At 40.2% G+C, this 24,534-nt stretch overlaps 1 protein-coding gene across 2 annotated transcripts in view; it reads left to right on the forward strand.

Moving 5' to 3' along the window:
• Positions 1 to 24,534, forward strand: part of LOC117428309 (leucine-rich repeat-containing protein 49-like) — a 169,897-nt gene that overhangs the window by 76,159 nt on the left and 69,204 nt on the right. For both annotated transcript variants that reach the window (XM_058994887.1, XM_034047188.2), the window contains exon 11: positions 22,216 to 22,299. In XM_058994887.1, coding sequence (XP_058850870.1) covers positions 22,216 to 22,299 — 84 coding nt within the window. The remainder of the gene's footprint in view (positions 1 to 22,215; positions 22,300 to 24,534) is intronic.

Genomic DNA, 24,534 nt, shown 5'->3' on the forward strand with positions numbered 1-24,534 from the left:
AGGCTACAGTAAAAACGAAAATACACTAAAATCATTTTGTTTCAATTTCAAATAATTTTTTATTATTTCCACATTGTACGGTAATGTGTACAGGGAATGCAACAGCATGATTTATTTTATGTTACCTGTAGTCTACAGGCTAAAGTAAAAAGAAAGTGCACTAGGTATTCATTTGATTTTACTACTGTACCCTATACTTTATAGGCCTACTGTACAGATTTATATTTTTACATAATGCAGTGTGTACAGAGAACACATTGTTATTTTAACCAATGATTTCTACATTTAAAATAAATCAAGCACTATAAATGTGTTTGTGTTGGAATTTTTCTTTCTTTTTTTTCTTTTTTTTTTAACCCGGCCATCTCGTTATTTCATACAACCCGTCTGTCTCCAGACATGTCTGGTTTAGCGAGGGACTACTGTATCTATAGAACCACTTATCAAGCGTCATAAAACTTGGCATTAAAAATATTTAGCATAAGTAATTGAGAATATCAAATTCAGGAGATGTATGGGGGTGTCTGTCTGTCCATACATGTCCATCTGCATGTCACATTTACGTGTTTGCATTAATTTGGAGAATCGCTTATCAAATTGTCGTGAAACTTGGTAGTAACGTTTATTATCGGAAACGACTGAGTATCAGATTCTGGGGATTTAGTGGGGTTTCTGTCTACCTTTTCATCAATCCATCTGTAATGTCACACTTATATTTTTGCATTAATCTGGAGAATTGTTTATCGAATTGTGCATCAACATTTAATTGCTCCTTCTTATTCTAAATAATTCTGTAACACTGTTGATGTATGTCATGGTCATCCACTTTCTCATAATACCCCTAGCTCTCATTTTGAATTTACAGCTGTGGCGCGGTATGGATATTACAGACATACTAGTTATTGTTTAGTACTGACATCAGAACTGCAGATTCAAGACTGTGACTGTTCAGTCTTCTACAAACATTGCCCTCAAAGACGCCACTGAAAAACAAGTTTGTGGAAATTAATTTAGGAGCAAAAAAGTAAAAGAACAACAAAAAAGAATTGCTGTAAAAAAAGGAAACTGCGTCTTTCTGTTTGTATGTTGGATTTACAAACTATGAAAATAAACTATGAAAATGTAATTGAAGCTTAATGAACCAGTGCATGCACATACAGAGGGTCCTCATAACCGTGTAATAATTGCACAGTACCTGAAAGGATAAACATCTGAAACATCTATAGCAGTGTATGATACAAGTTTGGTGAAGATTGATGAAAATAAAACCAGTGTTCACTATGTTGTGTGACAAACAGACAGACAGACCAAAGTTCCTCTTTTTTTTGGAATGAGGACCTTAAAAATGAGTTTAAAGGACAGTGTTGACTGTTAAATACAAGTATGTGATGATAATCTAATTCTCATCAGTGGCTGTGTTATTAATAGTGCTTACAGATTCATTGTCTGTGCTATGTTGCAAAGCATAAGGCTAACAGTGTTGTAATGTGAACAGGACAGAGATGCTGGTTATATGCACTACATAAATGATCTCTAAACGTTTTTAGTCTATCAATTAAGGTATTGATATTGATATGTTTTATGTATGAACTGTGCAACTGGGAGTTGAGTACTTGGCTTTGTTACATCTGTCTAGTGTACTGTTGGAGAGCTTGTACTGCAGATGATAATCAGTGTAACTAAGTGGTACAGTAGGGAGGCTTCAAGGGGCAAGTAAGCGTGTGTCCCGCCCTGTCAAGGTGAGCTAATCCTGTCACTATGAGAGGAAGAGTTGTTGATATCTGTTCTGTATTTTATTCAAGTGTTGGGCAGTGCATTTCTTTTTTGTGTGTGATTTGCTTGATTGATTTGAAAAGGGGGGTTTGTACCTTAACTGTCACAGGTCATGTGAGTAGAGTAGAAGGCAGTAGTGAGTGTGTGGCAATTGGTTTGGAAACCATAGGTACACAGCCATGGAAGAACATAGCTACTACAAGTCCAGAAAAGGAAGATTCTTCCTGGAGAATACCTGAAAAAATCTGATCGGTTTGTATAAGATTGTGGCAAACTATAATATGCACTTTATTATTATTGTTTCAATGTTGATGGAAGGGCAGAATAAATAAGACAGTGCCATTGGGACCGAAACTCCTGGAATTTGGATTGTTATGTAAACCCAGTGGGATTATCTACTCCTATGGCAACTATAATTGTAGAATAGAAACAAATTTTATGTAACCAATGTGTCTTTTGATTAGGCTCACAGAGGCACACAGTAAAATCATATTTTGTTCGGTATATAGTTGAAAATAATTATCATAAAGGCTTATGTGAACTAAATTTAGCCAAGGTTAAGTGGTTATGGGCATGTTTATCTTTGTCTAAGCCTATCTTAAAATGTAGACATGGCTAACAAAAATACGATGGACTTTTTAAAAACAATGAAGGGCTTGTTTAAGTCTTGTCGTTTAATCGCATGTATGCAGAGCACTAAATACAAAAAAGATGTGGAAAGCACTATGACAATTGGAGCAGGCAAGACTAAATGAATTCATACTATTTGCATTAACATTGGTATTTTTTAGCCATGTTGGCTTGCCTTAAAGGATGTTTAAGGAGTTTTATGAATACCAGTTATAATGTAATTGAAAGCCATTGCAGCCAGACATGCTTCAGGGATACTTTATGTCATCTACATTTTCATGATATTAAGTTTCTAACTTGACTTTGTAGAAGCAGTCCTTGTGGTTTAAAAAGAACATATCAGTAAGCAGAAACAAAACTAGAGGGTGATCTAAAACACTTTTATGGCATTAAAAAATAAAATATTGTGGAAATGTATAATGTATCCCCTTAACTCAAATTTGCAGGTGTGTTAGTCTTGTCTAAAGTTAAGAAACTAGCGTACACTGAAGAAGGCTCTAGCCAAAAGTTTTGTGTGCTCGGCTTTGTTTCTTCTCATTTTCCCTCAGGATTCTGAAGCATTTTGATGTTGTAGAAGATCACGTCCGATGATACCCACTCAAAAAACATGATTTAAAAAAGTCTTTGTGTTAAAGCTGTGTGAAAAGAGCCCAACATGTGTTGCACCAGTGGGGCAAGACCATTACCTTGCTGAGAATATCATTGTTGTGCTTTGGTGGAGTGCAGGCATACTGCCGATGCTATTGTGTAATAGAGGTTGTGTGTGTGTTGAGATATGAACTGTGATGTGTCATGGGAAGAATGGAGTGCAAGCCTCTTGTTCTGTTCATTAGGGGAATGGTCGCCGTCAGCAGTTATTGCAAAAAATAAGGAGCTCATTGACAGAGAAGGGAGCTGCTTAGTAAACCTTGCCAGCGGTGCATCCTTTAGGAGATTAAAAACAAGAGTGTGGGGAAAGAACCTTGCTGTTCTAAAGGACACTGCCGGACCCACGGCAGGTGGATACAGTTTGAACAACCATCACTATAATAACCTACATATGCAGGGTCACATTACTACAGGCAAAAGTGTAGACATAGAGTGATATAACAACATGGTTCTGTGGTTGAAAAATGAATGTGATTCTCTGGTCAGAGATTATGGTGTGTTTTTTGTTTTGTTTTAAGTAGATGCAAGAATATCCGAGGCTTCAAAAACCTTTTAAGCGTTTCTCTGCAGTCTTGCTGTTGATTTCTTGGTTTTTCATACCCAACTCAATTCACGTGCCTCCTGTGTTACTTCTAAAAGCACCCCACCTGTTTCCTGTAATACAGGAAGTGAACAAGGAGAGGAAGCCGGTGCTGGCAGGATACATTATTTAAAAGTCAAAAGGAAATTAAAACCTGGAACATAAAAGGATAACAAAAAATAATAATGGACTTGTGAGTGTGGGAGATTCAAATAACTGTATTTTAGTGCTATACATCCAAGTTAAATAAGAAAATGTTTTTAGACCCTTTAACATTTTCAGAGCCAAGCTAAATAAAGTATTTTGTGTTATACCTGGATAAGGGCGTCTGATAAGAAATAAATAATATACCTGCAACAGTAGTGCATTTAAGTTTAATGAACCAGATTTCCACATTTTTAAAACAAAATACATCTGATTTAACCTACTAAAATGTACCAGAAAAGTACTAATTGAATAGATTTTACTATTTTAACCACATATTTTGTTATTACAAATAATGCATACTGACAGTACAATACATCCTGTAGTATGTTCTAAGTACATTGTAATACTAATATGTACTAACATAGTACCTAATGGGCATGATCTTGATCTTGGCATGATCTACAGTTTTTTTGTGTGTTCAATTGGTAGCGAATGTTGATTGCATTTATTGTGTGGAGTTTGTAATGTTCCTCGGTCACTTTAAGAGATGCAGCAGATCTCACTCAACCTGTAATAATATCTTCACTATGAAGTGCCGACTGAAAACATCACATAGGATTATATTTTAGTCCACAACAAGAGTATTCATCCCGGGTATTAGCTATTTCATTTACTGAACATAATAACATAATTAACTGCTTTCTGCATCAAACACATTCCATTTGAGACTTGTTTTTAACTCTATGTAGCCAGTTCAAGTACCAGTACAGGTCAGCTGTAAGATATGTTCAGTAAACAAGCGTTTTGACAAAGTGTCTTCTTAAGGGTACAGTGCTAGCATTTACTTCACAACATCTGTTGTTTTAGCAACTGAAAAGTCAGTGACAGATTTAGATAAATTTATATACAAGTTACATACCAGCAATAGTCAAATAAGTGGGTTGTCAAATAAGACAGCGTTGACCTGCCAGCCAATTTATACATATAATAGTGATGAGTAGAATATCTTGAATTAGTAACATACCTTTAAGCACCCTGGTAAATAAAATCTATTTTTTCCAAATTTTTCCCCTCTATCAACCAGTGTGATAAAAGTACAAGAGATCAACTTTTTCTTTGTTTGTAAAGAGAAGCAAGTTTTTGATATAAAATAGAAACCCAATTTAACCTTTAACTATCTGGTAGGAGCGTCTATATGTGTTTTAAAACACAGGTGATTGTCAAGCCAAAAACCCAGGCATTTGTAGTTGCTGATTAAATCTCTACATTAGGGGTTCTCAAACTTTTTTTTGCTGGGCCTCCCTTTAGAAATGTTTCAGGCTGTGATGACTTGCATATAGTATCAGTACCGTCTACTTGTAGACTCCTCTGATTTGTAAATAATACCTGTTTCCTCTTTCAAAGTCTCTTAATCAGAGATATGTAGACATTTAAGAAGCACCTGTTACTGTCTGAAAAATGTGCGTCTTACCTTTCGCAGACAGCAGGATGGTGATGTCAGTATTTATTGTGATCACGCGACCCCCCTACAATAGCCTTGCGACCCCCTTTTGGGTCGGGACCCCCAGTTTGAGAAACACTGCTCTAGGAGATCTATCAAGTTTTTTCTTTCAGTTGTTTTAGATTTAGTAAATACCATAAAACTGAAAAGCAACCAGTATGAAGAAAACGTTGATGACTATGAGCTGCACCATCTGTATGTGTAGAATAGCAATACATATGGATGGATAACCGGACAGACAGACACCACCTTATATCCTTAGAATCAGATGCTATCAATAACTTACGCTAAATGCCGTTAATACAACGTTTCCTGACAAAGCAGTTCACCAGATGATAAAATATAAGTGTGACAGACATTCTCAAAAACGAAATCTACCTTTTGAACACCCTATGTAAAGTATAGGGAATATTAATATTCCCTTCAGTATAAACACAGAATTCCAAATACATATTCAAGTGTCATCATTTTTATTTGCTATTGTCATGCTGTATATAATACTGCGTGCATATAAATTTAGCATTTGTTTAGCTGATTTATTCACTGCACGGTCAGTGTGGATCTTGTTCTCACCTTCATAATATGCTTTCTCACCACACAAGATCTTAGAGTTTTACTGAATGTATAAACAAAGAGGATATATCACAAACCCTAGATTGATATTTTGACATGAATCATCTGGTGTTATTGGAGAGTTTCAGTCCAGTCGTTTTTGCAGGCCAGTAAAGGACTGGCAAAAGTTGATTTTGGACTGTCCAGCGGCACTTGTATTTTGACGGACAGCAAACTTTCCGCATTTAAGTTGATAAGACTGTGGTGCTTGTTTTCCCCAAAAGGAAACGCTTCAGCTCAGAAAATAATACATATATTGCCAACGAAAACAAATTGCTGTGAAACAAAGAAAAATGCACCAGATGAAAATGCAGACCTTGCTATAACTCTTTCTGTAACCTGTAGGGATTTCAAACTCTTCTACTTTTTAATATTTTCTGCTTTCAGTCCTGTAAAAGGAAATGTGGCATATTTCTTAGAGCTGAGGGACTGAGGCTGTGTGAACTAGTGGCTTGAACTGAGGGACTGGGTAACAATATTGCCTAGTTGTTAGAGCTGAGGGACTGGAAGGCAGTGTGGTCTCAGTGCCATTTTGGTTTCTACTTCTTTTATTAAAAGCTGTAACTTTGAGTATGTAATTAAAACAATCATGTATTTCATTTTTATTTTGTAATACAGTATATAAATTGATTACAAGTGCTATTATGGTCCCAACCACAGCCAAGTTAAATATCATATAAATACAAATATAAGTAAGCCTCAGGGAGGCAGTTTAGATTATTTATGATCTATGAGTGTTATTGGCCTACAGCATTTTGAAAAGTACAGTACATAAATTGAGTGAAGGATAGACAGCAGTCAGTTTTGTCTGCAGTAGTCAATCAATAAGTTCCCAGCCCCAGTCTGAACTCTGTATTTGCTGAAGCAGGCCTGTCACTGCTGTGTCCTGATCCCCTGCACTTTAATATTGTGATATTTCTGTTCTGTTCTGTTCGGTTTCTGGGTCTGTCTTTCCTAAACACTAGGTAAGGGTTAAATGATTCAGTCAGTAGCTGATTAGACCTTCGGAAGATGCTAATTCTGCTTAGGGAAGGGAACGTATTTGAACAGAGTGCACAGCCTCATTGTAATGGCAACCATGGAAACTACCAAAGTGGAATCTTTAGCAAGTATCACAATTATTAAAAGTAAAAAATAGCCACAATCTTTGTCACATAGTAATGCGGGAATTGTTGCGGTGAGGGGAAAAAAATGATTGTATATTTCAAATTGGAGAAAAAATCAGGAGTAAAATAATTTGGCACACTAATTGATATACATATATATACACACCCTACCGGTCAAAAGTTTTAGAATACCTCCATTTTTCCAGTTTTTATTGAAATTTACGCAGTTTAATGTCTCAATGTACTCTGAAATTAAAGCATAGAACAAATAAACAATTGGAGATAAAGAAATCATGGAATCGTTTTGTTTAACAACATTTAATCTAAATTTTTGACTCATCAAAGTAGCCACCTTTTGCAGATATAACAGCCGAACACACTCGTGGCATTCTTTCTACAATGGAAATCAAATATTGTTCGGAAAGTTCTTCCCAACACTGTTGCAGAAGTTCCCACAAATGTGTTGCACTTGTAGGTTGCTTTGCTTTCACCCTTCTGTCCAGTTCATCCCAAACCAGCTCGATGGGGTTTAAGTCTGGAGACTGTGCTGGCCATTCCATGATTTGAAGCCTACCATCTTGTTCTTTTCTTCTAAGGTAGTTCTGACATAGCCTGGAGGTATGTTTTGGGTCATTATCTTGCTGTAGGATGAACCCCTGACCAACTAGGCGTATACCAGAGGGTATTGCATGGCGCTGCAAAATGCTGTGGTAGCAGTTTTGGTTCAGGGTGCCACTCGCTCTGTGCAAGTCGCCGACTCTGGATCCAGCAAAAGAGCCCCAGACCATCACGCTTCCTCCTCCATGTTTGACAGTTGGTTTCACACACCAAGGAACCATCCTTTCGCCTACTCGACGGCGTACAAAAACCCTGCGTGATGAACCGAAGATTTCAAATTTTGATTCATCGGTCCATAAGACCTTCTTCCAGTCTTCAGTAGTCCACTGGCAGTGCTTCATGGCCCAGGCAAGCCTCTTTTTCTTATTTTGCCATCTTAGCAGTGGCTTTCTTACTGCCACTCGACCTGTCAAACCTGCAGCTCGAAGTCTTCTCTTCACAGTTGAAACTGAGACTTGCTTACTTCGACCAGTGTTAAGCTGTGCTTGAAGCTGTTGTCCTGTGAGCCGCCTATCACGCAAGCTGTTGACAATCAGAAACTTGTCTTCTGATTCTGTTGTGGCTTTGGGTCTGCCAGACCTCTTCCTGTCAGAGTTTCCTCCAGTTTCCAAGTGCCTTTTGATGGTGTAGGAAACTGTACTCACTGACACCTTGGCTTTGCAATTTCTCTAAAGGAAAGACCTACACTTTTAAGGGTTATAATGGTCTGTCTGTCTTCCTTTGTTAATTGCCTTTTTCTTGCCATTATGAGAGCAATATACTACTTCCTGCAGTACAATACTGTCCAAATAATGCTTAAGAGGGCGTAGTAACACAGACTGTTCCAACACTGCTTTTATACAGACAGAGGGTTTGTAAGTAATCAACAAAAGTTGGGACACCTGTAGGAATTGTTAGCATCAACTTTCAAGGCTTAATTTACTTCCGTTGCTGCAGAACAGCTGTAAGTTGTTAACCCATTACTTGTTCCCTGAAAAAGGCCTTTTTGTATAACTCTGAAATGTACATTATTTTTCAGTTTTTGGTAACCTAAACTTTTTTTTTACAGTTTACCGCTTACCTTTGTACCATTTCAGGTTATTCACTGGACTTGAACTGCTTAAATTTCAATAAAAACTGGAAAAATGGGGCTGTTCTAAAACTTTTGACCGGTAGTATATATCCACTATCCAATGGGAAAGGTGTTGTTTAGACAACGGCTGACCCAAAGTCCTAGAACCATGGCAAATGAACAATTGGTCCGTTTGCCTCACAGTCGTTGTATGGTCAATATAACACCTCAATGCCCGCACGGGGCAGAGCATGTGTAACCGTTCTTCCTCTGGGGAAGAAAAAGGAGGAGGATGGAACTCCATCAACTCGACTGATTGGTTCATTTGAAACGGGGATATGACCTTGGGTAAAAAGGCCGGGTTAGGGCGCATGGAGACCTTAGAACCGTCTCCTGCGAAACGAGTACATGACGAATGCACTGAAAGCGCATGTAACTCGCTCACGCGTTTGGCTGATACCACAGACAGCAAAAACGCAGTTTTTATAGACACGAGCTTCATATCCACGCTGTGGAGAGGCTCGAACGGTGCCTTGGTAAGGGCTTCTAGCACCACGTCAAGGCTCCATGACGGTAAACTGGTCGTTCTCGGAGGCCGCAAACGTCTTGCGCCCTTCAGGAACTGCGATGCCAGAAAATGGCAACCTGGTGATAAACCGTCAGTGCGTACATGGCAAGCCGATATGGCGGCTAAATACACTTTAAGTGTAGAGGGAGATTTCCCTTCATCTAACAGTTTCTGTAGAAACTGTAATATCACTGCCATAGGGCAGGATATTGAGCTTGGGGTTTGGGTGCCATAGCCCTCCTTGGGCTTGGGACAACAGGTCCGCTCGCAGAGGGAGCTCCCTCGGGCGACCGTGCAGCAACTGCACCAGACTCCAAGAAGGCGGGAAGCATCGGAATCGGTGGAAATGCATATAGGAGCCCTGGCGGCCATTCGTGAGCCAGTGCATCGACTCCTAGGGGGCTGTCAAGGTCCTTCACCGAGAACCATAGGGGGCAGTGCGTGGTCTCTCGCGAAGCGAAGAGATCTACTTGCGCTGTGCCGAACCATTCCCAGTTGCGCTCTACCACCTGAGGGTGAAGACGCCATTCGCCTGCAAGCGGGCCTCCTCTGGATAGGAGATCTGCTGCGTAATTAACTCTGCCCGGTAGGTGAACCGCACGCAGAGAGGTTAAACGCGGTTGTGCCCATAGCAACATCTGTGCTACCATCCGGTGAAGACCGGGGGGCCGCAAACCGCCCTGGCGGTTGATGTCACAACTGTGGTGTTGTCTGACCACACTAACCCATGCTTGCCTAGAAGCACTGGCAAGAAGTGCCGAAGGGCGAGGTCCACCGCTCTGAGTTCCAGAGCATTGATGTGGGCCGACCTCCAGGGTCCTGACCACACTCAGAGTCCCCGACCCGTTCCAGACTGCTCCCCAACCCTGGTTGGAAGCGTCGGTCGTAATAACCTCCCTTCGGAAGATGGGACCCAAGCGTACGCCCTGGCGGATGTTCGACGGAACTTTCCATCAGCGCAGTGCTTCCCAGCAGGTTCGGGATACCCTCAACCTGCGGTGTTTGTCTCTCCGCGGATGCAACGCGAAGGCATTGAACCAGGCCTGCAGAGGTCTGTGGTGTAGTAAGCCCAAAGGAAGGGCTTGCGAGGCGGCAGCCATCAACCCCAGCATGCGCTGACACAGCTCCATGCTGACTGTTTCTCTCAACCTGAATAGGGAGAGACACCGCTCCAGCGAGGCAACTCTTTGTGTCGACAGGGTCGCTTCCATGGACACTGAGTCCAGATGCAGACCCAAGAATTCGGTCTGTTGGCTCGGCACGAGGCGGCTCTTTTCTGAATTGACCTTCAGACCTAGCCGCTGAAGATGGTCTGTAACCATCACTGTGTGCTGTGCCAACTGCTCCTTTGACTGCGCGCAGACGAGCCAGTCGTCCAGATAGTTCAGCAGTCGGACGCCTTGAGCCCGCAAGGGAGGTAAAATGGCATCCATACATTTGGAAAAGGTTCGAGGAGCTAGTGACAGGCCGAATGGGAGGACACAAAACTCGTACACCCTGCTCTGGAATGCGAAACGCAGATACTTCCTGTGACCCGGAAGGGGGGAGGCTTTAACTGGAACTGAAGGGTGTACCCAGTGGATATAGTTTTGCGCACCCAGATGTCGTTGGTGCATTGTTGCCAGAACTGGAGCTGTGGAACAGTGTAAGGGTGGGCTAACAGCTGCCTGGATGCCTCAGGGCTGCTTTGGCTGTGCTCGCTCACGAGGGGCCTGGCCAGAGCCATGAGGACGTGACCTGCCACCTCCTCTAGGGCGCCATTCTACACGCCGCGGTTTTGCAAACTCAGGCTGGTCGCGCGCTGATGGACCTACGGGGGAGGTCCTACTACCCCGTGGTTGCGCCTGCTGCTGTGGCGGTGTCTTACGCCATGGCTGTTCCTGAGGCCGCTTTGGCTGGAACTGTTTATTTGGCCACATCTTAGCCATTTGCAACGACGCCTCCCGCGCCTTGACGGAGCGTTGCAACATCTCCTCCACCGCCGGACCAAATGTGTGTCCGGGTGTAATCGGAGCATCCAGCAAAGGGGCCTTGTCAGGCTCCTGCACTCTCGCCTGCGAGAGCCAGAGCTGTCTTCTGGCCACCACCATAGGCGTGATGCTCCTGCCCTGAGCCCGCGCGTTGAGCTGGGCTAGCTTCACCAGCAGCTGACTGACTGTGCCTAGCTCGCTTCTGAGGGTCGCAGAAGGGCACTCAGGTAGGTCTCGAAGGAGTGCCGCCTGGTAAACCGTCAGTAGACTGGCTATATTAGACAGTCTGACTGCCTCCATGGCCGCAGAGTACCCTTTTTTCAGGTGTATCCCCCTGCATAGTAAAGGCCGAAGCCTTGCGAGACGTCGTAGGAGCAGAGGCCGGAGCCCCCCAAGTAGACTGCACCTCTTTAACAAATGCCGGAAGCATCCTGGACTGATGGGACTGGGCTGAAGGCGACTCAAACAGAGATCGCCGGGGAAGCTCTGTCCTAGGCCAATCGATGCCCAAGTGGCGGGTTGCTCTGTCCACCACAGACCACATAGGGTCGTCAGTATCCATCACCTCGGACTCAGCGACCTGATCCGAGTGCTGGGAGGCTACCTCAGCCTCTATACTGTCCCCTTCCAGGATGTCAGATGCATCCCTGGAAATGGCATCGATATCCTAGTCCTTTTGAGGTTGCAGTGGAAGGGAAAAGGCCAATGGAGGTTGTAGAGGAGCCACTGGCTGGTTGGCGACGGGCCCAGTGAGTTGTTCTGGGGCTCAAGGCACTGCATTAGCTAGGGACATGAGAAAAGACTGCTGTCCCATCATAACCTCCATGAACCGAGACATCTTGGAGGTTAACTCTACCACCCCCGACCTGTCTCTGCATCGCCTGTCGCGACGAGGGGAACGAGAGCGTCCTCTACATCGAGGCGATCTGGAGGGCGACCTAGCCTCCCGACGAGGGCATACCCTAGAAGGGGAGGGGCTGCGAGCCCTAGCGCGTCTGGATCTGGGAGGCCGGGCTCGTGGAGAGCTGCAGTCACCCTGGCGGCGTCGCCGAAACGGTGTGGGAAGATCCCGAGGAGGGAGAGTGCCCACCCACTGATTTCTCAGCCCTTTGCCGAAGGGCGCGTAGCTGAAAACCAGCACAAAGGTGGCAAAAAGCCCTATCCGCCAGCGCGGATGCGGCGTGTTCTGGCCCAAGACATGCCACGCACTCATCGTGTGGGTCACTGGCAGGCAGCTTGGCCTGACAAGACATGCAACGATGGAAGCCCAACATCTCCGTCGAGCACGGCACAGCAAACATCAAAGGTGCGTCGAGCACCGAGCGTTGAGCGTCGAGAGTCGAAGCGCCGAGCGTCTAGCGTCGAAGCGTGTAGCGTCAGAACGTCGAGGCGTCGAGCGTGTGGCGTCGAAGCGCCGACGCGTCGAGCGTGTGGCGTCGAAGCGTCGAGCGTGTGGCGTTGAAGCACCGCGCTTTGAAGTGCCGAGGTGCGTGCGTCGAGCGTCGAAGCGTCACGCGCCGAGCACCGACGCACAGAGCGTCGAGCACCGAGTCCCAAGCGCGGAAGCGCTGTACCAAACGCAGAAGCGCTGACACCACGCAGAGCGAGTACCGAGCGTCGAGACGCCTAAGCGTCAGCTGACCCGCAGAGCGGAGACGCTAGTGCTGGTACAGTGTCTTATTTGGTGAAATACTTACCTTGGTGCTTAAGGGAGTATTGTGCTTTGTGGTCGTCTTCTTAATGGTGAAAAGGGATTTTTTTTTTTTTGGGGACGCTGCAGCAAGTGCTTAGTGTACTGCATGAGCGACTGTAGGGCAAACCGTACAGCTACCACGCGGTGGGGAACACACAGCAGTGGAAGATTTATAGAGGGCTGCAGAGCAGACTCCACATACACACGCGGTCTAGCCAGGCAAGACCGAGGCTGCAATACACGCGTGGCCAAGGCCAACGACGCGCATCCAAATAAAATATATATATATATAACAAATATATAATATATATACAAAACCCAAAAAACACACAATTAATATTAGAATAATATACTAATAAAGAGAAGACGAAGACCACGAGGTTAAACAAAAACGCGATGCCGAAGCAAAGCGTGAAAGGATATATAAAGTAATATATAAAATATATATACACAATTATATAACCAAATTTACCAACAATAAATGCAACTGAAATAAACTCGGAGAAGGGGCAAAAACCAGCTTCTCAAGCCTAAGCTCAATGAGTATAGACAGTTACAAGCTCTAGTACCTACTGCTACCGATGCTGAAGACAAAAGAGGAAGAGAGTCTCCGCACGCTGCGTGTAGTAAGCTCCCAGGGGGGCGGGCTTACACAGCAGCTCGCGCGGAGACCTATCGGCAGCTTTGCTATAAAGCTCAGCTAATCCCTACTGCCTGACGGCAATATCCCACACCTTGATGGTTATTTTCGACTTGAAAGGGAACACCCTGTTTTGCATCATGCCTTCTAACATCTTTACAGTATGATTATCTCATGTTAATCACACCCCTGTTGTGTCTTAATCCAACAGGACAATACAGTAGGTGCCAGAAGATAGCAAACAAAGTATTCTAAGTCTGGTTTGCCAGCAGACATTGAATACTTGTCAGGCCAGTCATTTTACTAGCAATTGTTGTAGTACAGTAGTCTCCGGCTAAGAGAACACCTCTCGGGAAGCAAGCGAGAGTTCTTATAGCCAGAGTGTTCTCTAAGATGGAGTAAGCCACCAGACACAATATGAATCAATAAATAAATAAATGTATTACTTGTCATGACGCACATGCATCAACATATGAAATTAACTGAATACGTAAAAGAAAAGCAATAAGCAAGTGTATATTAATAAACTGTAATAATAAAGTAACAGATAAACTATCGTTAATAAACTAACTGTCAAACTAAATTAACACAGCACCCCTACACACAGTAAAAAAAAATGCAGCAATATACAAGAAATGCACATTATTTAACAGAATGGTGAAGCAACTCACCAGAAAGGGAAACACCAAATTGCTCAGCGACTTGTGTCTGATTCAGGTTTTTTTCAAGAGCTCCAACAATTTCCAACTGTAGCAAGAGAAACGGCGGCGCATTTTGCCGTTCATTTACATGACATTTTGTAGCGATGAGGTGCACAATCGTGGAAATCAGAATACAAAACAATTTCATGATATGACGGCGGTTCTGGAAAGATTTAATAAACCAATCAGTGTGCCCCAAGACATTCGCGATGACAAGTTGCTTTTGAAAAGACTGAATAAACCATTTTAAGTTTGATGATGATGAGTTATCAGGTTACAAAACAGTACTGTATCCGTTGTGAACTAATCACTATCGTTGCCAGGAAGGTGTTCTTTTAAGCAAAGTTCCTGTTCCTATAGGCGGGGAATTTACAATGGGAAAAATCTGTTTCACCACAAGGGAGTTCCCTTAGGTGAAGTGTTCTTTTAGCAGGTGTTCCTGTATGTGGAGACTACTGTATATTAAAAAATAAATTGATTTAAATCATAATTTATATGTTATTATTTTGTCATCTACTTGGAATGTAAAAAAAAAAAAAAACTTTAGTATGTCTACCAAGATAGAGTCAAAAGGGACATGATGGGAGATCTTGGAGAGTTCTTAGAGAGCTGATCTTTTATAGCAAAGAAAACCACTAATGACCTCTGGGATGGTTTGGTAATAAGTCCTAGAACATAGCAGATTTTAAGAATTTACAAATTAAACCTTATGCGTAAGCAGTGACTCATACATCTTAACAAAGAACAGCAGGCCATGAATGTTTTTACAATTACCAGACTTTAATTTCGTTCAGAGCTGAAGCCAGGCAGATCTATGGAGAAATGGAGAAGGAGCGCAAGGAGACAGGGGATCAGTAATTCTCCCACCTTCAGTACCCAGGCATTTGGCTCAGGTGTGTGGAAGCAAGGTTCCATTTGAGGAGAAAGCATGTTTTCCGCCAAGTAATAACGATACAATTGTTTGCCATGTAACAGCTGTTCTCCATCTTCTCTCTTCCTGGTGATTTAATTACTGGATGGTCCACTAAAAATTTAGCACATAGTTTAAATGCACACTAACTTTCTGATGCATACCTTGAACATTACAAATCACATAATTTTATATTTTGCATTGGGCTTAAGCATTGTCCATTTGTTACAGCTCTTAACTGTGCAGTTTTGAAAGAAATGCATGCTACTGTATAATATACATGTACTATATTTCTATTTTAAAACCTGGTGTCTTCTAATACACTAGATTTAAGAAATCTCAGTTTGAAAGCCATGTTTTCAATAGTGTTGTACTTCCTTAGGTGGGTGAAATTGTCCAAACCCCTTCCAGCAGCTTCTTGTCATTTATCAAACAGCTACTTCCTCTATTGCCTGACATGTTTTCAGCCTGTAGCAAGCTTTGACCCAGAAAAAAAGGCTTTTGAGGTCTTGAAAGCTAGTCATATTATATCATAGTTAACATAATAAATAGTATCACATATTAAAATCTTTTATCACTATGTTCTTAATTACAAATCACTTTGACACAGAAGACACTGCTGGAGCTAAACAACCTAAGAAGTCCAAGTGTAACAGATTTCCAGAAAGCATGGCATGGAAGCTGGAAATCTGAAGCTAAGATTTGTAATAAAAATACATACTTAAATGCTATAACATGGATTTCTTTAAAACTGCACATTTAAGACCGGTGCATTTAATTGAAGTGCATAACAGGTAAGGCTTATGCAATAAATTTATTTATTTATTTATTTATAAATATGACGGCGTAGCCGTGTATTTGTTTTATTATTTTTATTTTAAATGTGTTCTGGCAGAGGACGAGCAGTTGGCAGTAGTAGTAAATTAATAAACTCGTTCAGATTGTGGCCGAGGGGTAATAGAATAATTACTAGCTAGTTAAACCCCTCGGCCACGATATATAAACCTGCAGCGCTCTCAGTTCAGTGTGGGTGTTCAGAAGTGGAGAACGAGAGCAGAGAGAGCGAGAGAGGTGTGTAAAATAAAAAAGAATAAGTACGATCAGTGTGATCAGTGAAGGCTACTGCCAAGCCTGATCACAGTATTTTATGTTTTGTTATTTTGTTTTATTTAAAACCTTTTTTCTGCTCTGTGAGCAAGTGTTTTTGTTTGAATATTGTATTTATTTTTGTTATGTAAAAATAAAATGGCGCAAGCGCAATTGCACCGTACCTGCAGTGCTGGCTTCTTTGTTTTCTTCCTGCATTCTGTCCTGATGTCACCACATCGGCTACCCTGTCACAGCCACTTTAACAAAAGACAATGTCATTTTCAAGATCCTGTTAAACCTGTGGGATAACGGACACTCTACTTGGAACCTTCCTTCCCTGAGACGATTTGTAGTGTTTACCACAGTATTTTTGCATGGTATTCTTGCAGTTTTACCATGCTTTTCTCATGGTTATACAATGCATTTACCATCGTTTATCCTGGTTTGCCATGTTTTTTAATATGCTGTACTGTACTTCGCTGGTCTTTACAATGCTTACCTGTACTGTGTAATGTTTTTACTGTGATTTTATTACACTTTGCTAGGCTTTTACTTTGGTAAACTTTTCATCTTTGGAGGGTGCCAATTTGTCTCTCTATCGAAGCTCCACATCACAAAACCACCACTGTTTGGAACAGACTTCACTGGGCACCTTGTGCATGCTGTCTGTCGATTCGGTTTGCATGTTGTATGATTTGGAGTTTTGTACAGTTGCTGATTGTGATTTATACCAGGTTTTCATGTGGATGTATGAGCTGTCTGTTGTACAGCCACACATATTTGAATTATTAGATTAATCACGAATTTGGCATTTATGTGATAAATGTTTTTGTTCAAGACAGATTTCATAAACAAGTTCTACAGTAAGACAAATAGCTAATTGTAATTGCCCACTGTGTACGTCCTATCTCTCAAGTTCTGAAAGTAAACACAGATGTCTGTGAACAAATAACTCCTTCAAACTCTATGAAAACACTGGAGACAGTTATTAATCTGAATGCGCTGGATTTATAAAGAACTTCATAATTCTGTAAGTGCTTTTGCAGATACTGCAGTAACCCATGTCACATCAACTCAAAAGGGGAATTGTCATCTGTTTAGGCTATTGTTAAGATATAATTATATTTGAAACAACACGTTTTCCTTCTATTAACTGAATGGTTGCTAGGGTTGCCTAATAAATGTGTTGCTTGTATCAGTAGGGTCCTCCTGCAGTTTGAATATACAGTGGTGCCCAAATGTATTGACACATTTCTAAAGCATCATGCTCTAAAGCATGTTGATATTGTTACCAATTAAGAAATGTGGCTATGTATATACTATATATGAATAATCTTCTCAACTCAAGTAGTTTTGAATAACTAGGGGGTGCAGTTCATAAAACTGTAAGGAGTGTTTTAAGGAATGTTTTTTAAGGACTGTGTTTTTAAACATCCTCTTACAGTAAGTTAAGCAGTGGTTTGAAAAAGGAGAATAGACTAATACATTCTTTATAAAACTGTTTCAGAAGCTTTTTTTTATGGTGCTTGCAATCATTCTCCATGGCTCTTATTGCAATTACTCAAATACTGTATTTTTACCTGAGTTCAGGAGCTGATCCCCAGTTCTAGTTGTGGGCTGTAGATAATGGGCTAGTCTGTCTTTATAGAAGTAAAAGCCATTTAATGGTCAGTCACTTACAGATCACAAGTTTCCTTTTGTTTTGCTGGCAATACACTGCTATGCACTAGAGGGTGCTGGTCCTGACCATTTTAAAACCAGTAGCACGGTAGGTTTTAGTGTCTCCATGCCAACTTGAACTTAAACTTTGAATTCTGACTTTACTACAAAGCAGCCACTGCTGACTGCTTCCATATTCACTTTGTAACCCAGCTTTTTATTCTGTATCTTTTTTTTCTTTTTTAAATAAGATAGCAAGCTGGTAAAGGTGGTAACAGGGATAGAAATGGCATGTTTTTCAGATCCAAAAGTTGCATATATCACCGTATCCATGGAAAGACAATCCAAATGTCTTCAAATCCCAAGAGTCATTTTGCTTGAAAAATGAACTTAAGAAAAGTGTCTCTTTAGTTTGGCAGCAGCAAGCACAGAAGAGTCCCCCACTCACTCCAACCCTCGGTCCGTGCTTTAATTAGTTTTACATTTCCTTTGTGTTTGTGTTTACAGAGACACTGACCCCCTCCCTTTCTCCTGAACTTCACTTCACTTGTGTGTGAGGACTAACACAGAAATGTTTCTGTGAAGACGAAGTGCTATAGAATGATGTTTACAGAACAGATTGACATCTCCTTGTGGTTTTAATATAAGTCTGGTTTTAAATCCTTGTTACATTTATTTTTGTAACCCATGGAGACCAATTTTGTAGCACATTTTCAGAGAGTTTTTTCTTGGATCTGTGCAAAACAGATTGATATGATCAAAGTTCTTTTCTGTCCGGTTTGAGCACTCGATATGTGCCCACATCGATAAACACCATCACAGGTGGAACCAAATTGGTAGCTAAGCCAGATGAGACTAACTATCAGTGATTAAATGGGCATCAAAACTGAGCAAAACTCAGACACTCTATGACCAGGTTGAAGCTAGGGATGTGCAGATACATTTAGGTAAATGTACAAATGACATTACAATTATGAAAATACTATGACAATTTATTAAAAAGATAAAATATTAGCAGATAAAATATTTACGATCACATCAGATTTATATTAAATAACACTGACAGAGCTGTGTTCGATTGTCAGAGATTGGTATTTCATATTGGTGTAGATGTGGGCAACTGCAGGAAAGCGTTGTTCAACATGTTTAAGAGATTTGGTGAGTTTCATGTAATACCTAACAACATAACACATGTTAAAGGGAATAACTTGGTAAGTATCTGCACATTGTAGTTGAGGCACAGTGGAAAGGAAGCAGTGTATGTTAGAGTATTTTACATGAGCAGATGGTATATTGTTTATTTCTTATACCTCGTCAATTGGTGAATAATTGCATCTTACAGAGGTATCCCACACACTGTAACCATAACAGAACAACGTGCACAAACACAAGCAGTTAAACATTTACTCTTCCAGCTATTATTGCAACTTTTAGACGCGGAAAGGAAACAAACCACGGGCTGAATAAACTCCTGAGGTGTAAATAACTGAGGCCTGTTTTATAAGAGGGAGTGAATTTACTAGGCAAACATTTTGGATTGCCCAACAAGTCTATAAAACCTCCAGGAAGTGTATTAAAAGCAACAGTAGGGAGTAGAGGATTTCACTGCAGCTTCAGCCTGGTTCTCTCAGCTGGCTGAAACCCATGCGCAAAATTTGGATCATTGCGAGTAACCTTTGTATCTCCACTTCTGTGTTTAGTGTAATTATAAACAGAACTTTGTACAGATTGCATGGACAATCATTTTTTGAAAACAGTAGAGCTTTTACCATTTTTTGAAACTAGAGGAGCCTTAGTTTGTTTCGTTTGTTTACGTGTGTTGCTTATGTACTTAGTATGGCATTTCTGTTGTTGAATGTAGGCTAGCATCCTATAGGGTTTGGCTCCATTTGGATTCAAGTTAAACTCAGGTTAGAGGCAGTGATATGGAAATGGTTTTAACTGAACTTTACAAGACCCCTGTCTGGACCAGTCTGGATCTCTTAATCCTGTGGCAAGCCTTGAGATCATTTAAAATTGCATTTAGTCATTCTTTTTTTTTTATTTAAAATCTTTTTAAAAATCTTTCACATGTATTTGAAAAAGAGACAATGATCTACTCAAGGTCCAAGTGGAGTTATATTTAAATCTGCTCTGCATTTATTAAACTGTCCCAGTACTTGTTTGTAAGTATATTTATAGTATAGATTTTCAATATTTAAAAAAGAAACATCAACAACTCTGTTTTATCCAGATTGAATTATTTGTATTTGTTTTAATTTGAAGTATAATAAGGCAATGTTATCATCTAACCAATAGCAACATTTTATCGCTCACAGTTAAGGCTACGATTTTGGCACGTTAATTTTTAGTACATTTCACAGTTGAGGTGCGGCAAAAAACACAAGAATTGACGAAAAGGTCACCAAATAATGTAGTTTTAGCTACATCAACGTACACAAGAGCTTTTGACTAGTACACCAATAATACAAAGACTAGTGATTTTGACTGCTGACAAGTTTACAGTACATACTTCATACATGTCGAGGGTCTCCGACCCTGTGCGACAAGTCCTAATGACGTCATCTACAATCTTGAGACGTGCGTCTTTTTTGGAAATTGTAGCCTTACACACAGTAGAGTATGTAATTGCAGGTTGAAATTGGTTGCGAGTGTAATGTCATAATCAGTTATTTTGTAATTAAGTTTAAAATTTAGTCCAGCAGTGTTCAAACTTGTGCGCTGGAGCCCACTTTTTCCATTGAATTTAGTTGTGTGCCCCTAAACAGCACTATCCGGCTATCACATGCCAATGTTGCTGCACAAAACCACACTGACCCCACACTTCTTCATTGATTTGTGAATCAGAATGTGACACAGCTAGTGGTTGCTATAGAAATACACTGATAAAAAAAAAAAAAAATAACACATTTTTGAATTTCAATGCATTTTCAAACAGCCTATAATAGGAACAGTCACTGTCAGTGTCAGACTCCACCCTCAGGTTACAGTACTTCAAGCCACCCAGAGTGCCCCCAGTCTGTATAATCTTGAGTATGGCTTGATATTCTATACTGGATGTGAACAAAACAATAGGAATGCGGTTAAAATCGAGACTGAGCTAACCACTTTCTGTGGCTTCAGAGCCCTTGCAGTAAGGAAAGGCTGTGGTTAACCATCGTGAACCTGCTTACCATCCGATCCCTGCCAGGCTTGGGATTGTGGTCTTCTCCACATGCTCAATTATAGACCTACAGAACTGTATTTCTGACCAACTTGTTGATTCTACAAGATCCTCCCTCTCGGTGCATTCCAAGCCTTTCTTGCTGCCTTTAGTTTCTCAGCATCAGTCCTGACCTTGAGGTTTAATGATATAAACAGAGGCAGATCTAAATAAACAAGTAATAATCCCCTCAGTAACATGAACTAAAATGATAAAAAGGTACAACGTTTTACGATGTAGCCCATCTTTTATTGTTTTTACTTAACTGTCTTAGTTTCTAATCATCTTACCCCTGTTTTCTCCCAATTTGAAATGGCCAACCGCTGCAGTCCCTGTGTTGATTCTGGAGGACTGAAACTCAAGTTTCTGTTTGCATCTTTTCACTCAACGAACCAAAGTAGTGGATCTTACCAAGCTAGTGAACCCTTGTTACTATCATGTATTATGCACTTTCCACTGTATTTAATGTACTATTTCATGTATTATACTACTATCATGTATTATGCACTTTCCACTGTATTTAATGTATTGTGCATTTTTTTTTTTTTACTGTATGTCATGTATTATGCATTTCTCTGTATTTAAAGTATTATGGATTTTCTTGTTGTTACTGCATCTTGTTAAGCGCTTTGTGATGGTGGTCCACTATGAAAGGCGCTATATAAAATAAAGATTGATTGATTGATTGATAGAGGCAAGGCCCAGTAAGGGTTGCTGTGGTTCTGTTAGGCAGACCAACCACGTCATTTATCCTCCCTTGCCCGCAGGTGTATAAATGTGAATGATTTGAATGAGTAAGCTCCAGATCTCATTACCCCCTGCACTCCACATGGTTGATGTCTACCTAAATCCAATAGACTAACCCTAATTCATTAATGCTTGTTATATAACAAATACAATGTATGGAAAATAAGGCACATTTAAACCTATATTTAACTGCTGAATTCAACTTTCTTAGATCAAGCTCTGGATCTGCGCAATTTTGAACAGTGTCGTTCTGTCGTTGGATTTGAATGAATGCAAGATATATTCCAAAATGAGATCCAGTAATATAAAATAATCAGTCAGATCTCGTATTTGAAATCTGTTTTTACTCATCTTAAATTCTGCCCTTTAGGACGAAGAACGCCGTATGGCATCAGTCATAGCAAGAAAGGAGGAAGAGAAGAAGAAGGAGGGACACAAGCAAGCCATTCAAAAGGTAATCTATATCTCTCAATACTGTTGTGCTTTTCACAAAAAAAATGAACTCAACAGCAGCTAGGACTGTGTTATGTTCAAAGGGGTTCAGAGAATCTAATTCCATTCTATACCCAATACTCACTCTACAACCTACTTCTTAGAAAACTAACCCAGCGCTAAATTGGTGGAGTGTAAAGAGCGTTCTGCCGTGGCACAAATTTTACCCCATCCCAGATGTATTAATTGGCCCAAAATGAATAAGGCACAGCATTGCCACATTTAAATGCGCTGTGTCGGTACTCAAAATGGGCTACCGGTAGCACAGATTAACAGACTAATCTGAAAAATAGCGCCTCCCCTCCAAATGGGCTACCTCAATTGAACAATAGGTAGGTCATTTGGAGAGGCAGAAATGACAGTTCAAAATGGGCTAACCTGTGTTTTTAATAAAATGTACAGGTTTTAACGCGCTAAAGCCCGGGTAGATCATCTGGAGAGGCAGAAATGACCCGTGTTGACTAAGTGTCTTGACTTTATATTATATTATTATTGTCCAATGGACAAAACCAAATATACATAATGAAAAGGATAACTTAAAGAACCAAGTTTATTATACAACAAATACAATTAATTTCATCCTCAGGGAGAGCAAAAAGGATAATGCGGACCTTAAATACTCTCCCCCCTTCTCAGTACTCTCCCTCTATTCCTGGGTTGTTCAGGAAGGTTAGTCTTCACTCTCCGTCGTAAGAAATCCGTTATGACTGCTGCCATAATGCTGTTTCCTATTGGCTACTTTCTGACCTTTTCTTTGTGCCCAACTAAGACCAATTTAAAATCAAACTTACTTGTGGACCCATTTAAAGCCGGCACAGTTGTTATGCCGCTTCATGAATCTCATTTTAATATCAGACTTAATTTTAATATCAGACTTTTTAATATCAGACTTTTTAATAACATGCTTAGAACATGCTCTAAATCGAATTACTACACGTACAAACTGGAAATTAAACCATTATTTTAATGCACTACCTGTACTATCATTTCTCAGTGAGAAACTCCAACGTTACATTTTTTCAAATCTTTATAAAAATGTATACTTAATTGTTTCAAACTGTTCATGGTGAACAAGATATTATTGATTTAAATATGTGTAGGGGTTCACGCTCATTACACCTTAGCCTACATAGAAGAAGAAGAAGAAGAAGAAGAAGAACGGTTATGGAGGTTTAGACAACATAGAGTATGCAGTAATTATAATAACAATAATATATCAATTTCATATAATAGTTTTGCTAGAAAAATAAGGTAAAGTTTGCTACAAATTCCAAAAGCTCACATTTAAATCAGTAAAATCTGCCAGACCTTCACTAGATTGCAGAAATCTGACTGCAGAAATGTAATGTGAAGTCTGAAATACATGGTGGCTCCCTTCCATTTTAACCACAAATTAAAGATGCTGCCAAAATCAGTATGCAATTTAGAAAATGTCTGATTTGAATTCAGGGATATTACATTGCATACTGGGGTGAGGGTGGAGTAATGATCCAGGACTCAAATTCATTAAATTTCCATGTCTAAGTATGAACACAATTGGAACCTGTTCACAAAGCAGTAACTCATGTTATTGAAATGCTATTTTCTTTTAAAAGTCTGTTTGATATATATATATAGATATATATATATATATATATATATATATATATATATATATATATATATATATATAGATATAGATATAGATATATAGATATAGATATATATATATATATATATATATATATATATATATATATATATATATCTATATCTATATATATATATATATATATATATATATATATATCTATATATCTATATATCTATATATATATATATATATATATATATATATATCTCAAATATAAAAAATACAACTTTTCTACACCATCAATAAAGAAGCCATCAACAGCCTACTGCATGGATACAAGCTTCAATATCCTATCAATGCCCTGTGCATTGGAATTCGAGAGTTTAATTGATTGGATGCAATTGGAGGTAGCATCCAATCACAATACAAGGAGCTGCCAGGCAGCAGCAGTGTGTTCACCAACAGCCAATCATATTAGTGCTTATGTCACTGTTAAAAATAGACAGGATACATATGGCAGTGACTGCAATGGAAAATAGTCTGAAATCCATTTAACTCTCTCTCTCTCTCTCTCTGTGTATACGTGTGTGTGTGTGTGTGTGTGTGTGTGTGTGTGTGTATATA

Source organism: Acipenser ruthenus, chromosome 21 (assembly GCF_902713425.1).
Source record: "Acipenser ruthenus chromosome 21, fAciRut3.2 maternal haplotype, whole genome shotgun sequence".
NCBI classification, from domain to species: Eukaryota; Metazoa; Chordata; class Actinopteri; order Acipenseriformes; family Acipenseridae; genus Acipenser; species Acipenser ruthenus.